At 30.5% G+C, this 5,760-nt stretch overlaps 1 protein-coding gene across 1 annotated transcript; it reads right to left on the minus strand.

Moving 5' to 3' along the window:
- Nucleotides 1-398: 398 nt before the first annotated feature.
- LOC110019350 (putative transcription factor bHLH086) lies at nucleotides 399-1,813 on the minus strand. The gene is made up of 5 exons (XM_020716985.1): nucleotides 1,346-1,813; nucleotides 1,150-1,251; nucleotides 1,003-1,068; nucleotides 769-834; nucleotides 399-640 (listed from the first exon to the last, which is right to left on the minus strand). The coding sequence occupies exons 1-5, from the start codon at nucleotides 1,760-1,762 to the stop codon at nucleotides 518-520; spliced, it is 774 nt and encodes a 257-aa protein (XP_020572644.1). The 5' UTR covers nucleotides 1,763-1,813; the 3' UTR covers nucleotides 399-517.
- Nucleotides 1,814-5,760: the final 3,947 nt, after the last annotated feature.

Consider the following 5,760-nt stretch of genomic DNA (forward strand, 5'->3'; position numbering starts at 1 on the left):
TTATATCCTTAAGATATCAAATATTTATATTGATTTTTCAAATGCTTAACTGCATGCATATAATCATTAGTATTCACTGATTTCCCTTGTATTACTCTAATTTGGGAGCGTGAGTATTCTATATATATATATATATATATATAATTATATTTTTAACCAAGCCAATCAAATAAAAATCATGATTTTTTTCTTAATATATACTCGCTAAGGTATCATTGAATTTTTTAATCTTATTTGGTCAAATGAGACATTGGGTTAAATTTATAAATATTTAAATTTTATCCACTAAATCTTAATTATTAATTACCAAATTATGTGTTAAATTCACATAATATGTGTTAGAAAATAAAAAGAAATTTTATTAGAACTAATATACTAATTAAACTATCTAAGCCCTCAAACATTACAATTCCTTTGCAAATTACAAAAAAAAGTGATAAATTACAAAAAAAAAAAATGAAATTACTTAATTTCAGATTTATTTCTTCAATTTTTGAAGCTTTGAGGAGCATATTTCTTAACTAGAGCTTGAATTCCTTTCTCTATGAGAAGATAAGATTGCTTCAATGGCTTCCTTCACTTGAGAAATGTCAGGTGCTCTTTCTCCTTGTGCAGGCCAGAACTCATCAGTAGCTAACACCTGAATAATATATTCCAATAAATATTTATCAAATAATATTAAAATATATTTTAATGTAAAATATATTATTTTAATTTTGAAACAAATAAATAATATGCTAATACCAAATTTTATGATTTGGTCATTACCTTTACTTGTAATTGCAGGAATTTCACATAACTTATGGCTTTCTCTAGCATTGTAACCAAATCAACCTGAAATTTCAAATTACAAATGAACCCATTTTGCTTAAAAAACTTTAGATAAATATCTTAAATTAAAAAAAAAATCTTTTTTTTTTACCTAAAAATCAGAAAAAGATGAGCCCTAATCAAATAAATCCATGAAAATTTTGGAAATTACAGATGAAGGAAAAAGCTCACCTTTGTGCCGTTTGGGATGAGAGCTTGTAAGATTTTAAGCCTTTCACTGATCCTCTCCCTGCGATTCTGCAAAGCACAGTAATCTTTTATCATTCCGTCTATAACTTTGTCAATATTTATACAAATCCTCAAAATTACACAACAAACCTTCGCGGCAACACTCTGTATATCCTTGGACGAACTCATCTTAGCCTTCGCCTGCCTCTTCATCCCACCACCATGCTTCTTTGAAGCCCTCATCTCACAACCCTTGCAGAACAACAAACAAATTCCAAAACTTCAACAAAATTACAAATCCCAACACATTTCATGAATTGCATAAAAAAAAAATTACAAAATTCACCATAAAATTAGCTCCTTTGCTCAATCCCGTCATCTTCCCAAATCCATCACCTTCATTCCTGAAACAATTCGCGTCACAGTTCTTCCATCTGAGCCGATCGATCGTATCATTCTCATCTTCCATCGAATCGATCCAACTCACGGAATTCTCTTTGTAATCGACATCTCGCTCGAAGCTGAGAACCGGCGGCGAATAGATCGCCGGCTGATGATGATCGGCGCCGCTTGGTTTAAAGTTGATGAGAGGGCGGGATTCGTGGAAGGCGAAATCTGACGATTCGAACAAGAAGGTGTTGGGATTGCGGAAAATTTGATTGTCGGGAAGGAAATCGTAGCGGGAGAGAGAAGAGGTATCGAATCCTTGAATAAAAGCAGGGGATTGGGGAGTGTATATCCCTCTCTCCTTCGCGAGCGCCATTAGAGATGAAGGAAGAAGGAAGGCGGGGGGAGGAAGCGGAAGAGAAGAGTGTGTGTTGTGCTGATTCTAAGAGGGTAGATATATAGGAGATTATAATATAAGATTTTGTGGGGTGGATTAAAAAAATATTGAAAATAAAGAAATAAAAAAATTAGGTTTTTGTGTTTTTTATTCAAATTTGGTTGTTTTAGAGAAAAGATTGAGTAAGAGAATTGATGTTTGATCTAAACAAATTTGTTGGGAAAATACTTTCAGTGAATTTGGATGGATTCTCTTGGTTATGATTTGCTTTGTTTTTGCTTGAGGTTGTTTCTTGTGATGGCTCGGTTTGGTTTCAGATCTTAATTTGGTGTTAGTAGCTTTTGGTAGATTTTTGGCACCATTGTTATGCTTGAATTGGCTTTTGAAAGATGTTTGGCTCTGTTTTATTTCGAGTAAGTTGTTTTGATTGCTGCTGATTGGCATTTATCTAATTGCTGATTGGAGAAGATGTTGTCATTCTTTTGAATCTTTGGAGCTTTTATATTGAGGATGTTGATTGGACATGTTGCTGATCAGGGAGCTTTATTTTGAGGTTAATGTTCAGAGATGTTGTTGCTCGGTGGTTTTGTGATTAGGGAGCTTTATATATATAAATATATATATGATTAGGTTTTGCATATTTTAAATACATAAATATAAATTTCAAGAAATAGTAAATTGGGGCATTTACATATATTGCACGCAATTCTTATGTATTTACATATCTCAGAGCTAAACTTTCATATTTACTGATATGGTATGACTCATATATCATATAGGGACTGACGGTGGATCGATGCGGAGCGGAGCGAAGCTGAAGAATCTGTCCAAATTGGGAAGTTATTGGCAAAAAAAGCCCCGCGGTATGGTACAGGGGTAATTTGTAATTACATATTGTGTCTAGGGTTTACTCATGGGGTTATAAATAAGTCTGTTAGTAACCCCAGGAGATATCCCTGATTTCTGTAAACTATTGTCTGAATATTGAAAGGAACTCGCCGCTCTGCTCCCGAGGACATAGGCATCTTTGTTGAACCTCGTTAAATCTCTGTGTTCTTCTGGATTTGTGTCGATTCCTGTGTTTTTCCTCGCCCTAATTTTCTCAACATTTACGTACATAGAACAAAAAAATCTTTAAAATCACATAAAAAAAAGACTGTTATTATCATTTTTTAAATGTAAAATATGCATTTTCATGCCTACGTTTAAAGCACCAAAGTATTGTGAATGCAAATATTAAAGTTTAGATGCGAGATATGTAAATACATGAGAATTGTGCGCTGCATATGTAAATTTCTTTAATCTATTTGTTTAGGGGTTCATAAAATGAAGAAAATAAAAGAAATGGTTAATTATGCTATGGTACACTTTAAATTGTTTTAATTAATAATAATGATTTAATCTTAAGTCTATTAAATATAATTTTATGATACAAATTTAATTATTTCAAAGGGTGGGCAAAGAGGTAATATTGCTCTCACCTCATGAATTATACACATTTCTCCAATATAAAAACTCATTGAAACATGACTCATAAATGAAAATAAATAAGTAAGGGGACATTTACATACATACTACCCAATTCATACCTATTTGCATATCTAACACCAAAACTTTATATTCTTTACATTTATACCTCACAAAGGTTTCCCATCACATAAAAAATATCACTATTTTAACTCGTAAAAAAGTAAAATACGTGTTTTCATGCATAGAAAAGCTGGCTCATAGACGAAAAATTGAAGTTCATGTGTTAGATATGTAATTACGTATTTTTTGTGTGGTGTATAAGTACATATTAAGAAAAAAAAATAAACTAAAAATGGTACCCAAAGTCCATATAATATTAAATGAATATAAGCTATATAAGCTGTCATTAATCAATGAAATTAATGAAAAGATTAAATGAGGGGAAGAAATCAGTAAGGATGCAAAAGCATCGCCGCTTCTCTCGCCTTCCCCACGTCTTGAGATTCCTAATCCCACTTATTTTATTTTTTATTTTTTTTATTTTTATTTTTCAGCTTATATCACATGGCTTTAATTCTCATCTCATAAAGCATTAATTAAGGGGTTTTATATTTTAATTCTCTCTTATTATCACTTAGATTCTTATGTATTTATACATCTTTTGTAATAAATAACTTTGCATGAACTCGTAAATCAATATGTACAGCTAAAATGTGCCTGACTGAATCCTGCGTGGATCCGACGATTCAGAGCAAGGCGCATGTCGAAAGGTTGGCTTCATGAGATTAATGCAGGGTCATTCAAAGCAGGGCAATCTCAAGAGAATGACCCGAGGATAATACCAATTACTCTATTTCAAATTCTCTCTCGACCCATTTATTGTCTATTCATTGGGTGTGATTCATAGACAAATCAGGATTCAACACAATTCAAGCAAATGAAAGAGGATATGTGTCACGTACCCCGATCTGTTGGTTGACATCCATGTTATAAGACCTCTAAGTTTGGGGGTTTGAATCCTCTCTAGCACAGTTGGTCTTAAGAATATGGTACTTGCATTGTTAGACACATTAGGGGTGGTTGGAAACTTGTATAATAGCCTCTGGCAATTCTTTCTAATATATATATATATTAATACACATATATATGCATCCTTAGTGATTCATAGGCAATTCTTTCTATATATATACAACTTGATGAATTCAAATCTAAAATATTTTAATTTCTATTTATTTATCATATCCATGGGATTTTAAAATAGTTAAAATCCACCTTAATGAGTTACTCACCATCTAAGTTTGGATAAAATATCATTTTTTATATTCAACTCATTAAAATTCTTATAATGAATATTAAATTTAATTTCACACCAAATATATTAATACAAAATAAAAAAAAAATAGTTATCTATAGATCATAATCTTAATATTTTAAATTAAAAATATATTTAATTATTCTTTGTAGATCTAATCTAACTTTGACAACAAAGCAACTAAAAAAACATTCTTAATGAAACTATATCATGTACTTACTCTACATACCATCAAATATATTTATATGTATACACATCTCTCATTTACATACAAACCATCCATTCGTATGTATTTACATATCTAACGCCTAAAGTTTGATATTTACACTTATAATGTTTTGGGGTATGCATGAAAAGGTGTATTTTACATTTAGAAAGTCATTATGATATTTTCAAGGTGGAGTTAATGATTTTAGTGGTATACATACAAAATGAGAGAATAGATAGGTTAGATATATAAATACATAAGAATGGTGTGGTAGGATTGTATATGTATTTTTTTATTATATTAATTCACTTTGATGGAGGAATAATGCTAAGGAAACTATATTGTGATAGTTATTTGGTAGGATACATAAATGAAGCCATTTTTTAGAAGAACAATTAGTTGTGCTGAACAAATTATGCAATATAAAAGTACTATTTAAATATAAAATATATAATTTTTATTTTCAAGTACAATATAAAAGTACTATTTAAATATTTTATGCATAAATCATATTGTGATGTGTGATGTGCCCTTCACACCAAGACTTGTTGTTGTGAGGTGTACATAAATAATTATTGATTGACTTTGATTTTTATTTTTTTTTAAGAAAAAGTATTGTGATTTGTTGCCCAATTTAGAGCTTTAAGAAAATATTTATATATATATATATATATATGCGTATCGTAGTTTTTTTGGTAGAGCAACCTCTCTAAAGATCGTAAGTCCCCTCAGGTCATGTGTTCGAATCCCCCGGTGTGTAGGGTGTGATATTCAAATATTTAGCACATTTAGGAATGACTGAGTCTCGTTTAATAGCCTTTGGTCATTCCTTATTTTACATTTGTCACATATTTCCCATCTATTAATTGGATTTTTTTTTAAGGCGAGTTTTAGTTTAAGCACCAAAATATTTTATTTATTCTTTAGCATAACTATATTATTTAACAAATATATTATATCACATATTTTTCTTATAAAGTGTATATG

Source organism: Phalaenopsis equestris, unplaced genomic scaffold (genome assembly GCF_001263595.1).
Source record: "Phalaenopsis equestris unplaced genomic scaffold, ASM126359v1 Scaffold000054, whole genome shotgun sequence".
NCBI lineage: Eukaryota > Viridiplantae > Streptophyta > Magnoliopsida > Asparagales > Orchidaceae > Phalaenopsis > Phalaenopsis equestris.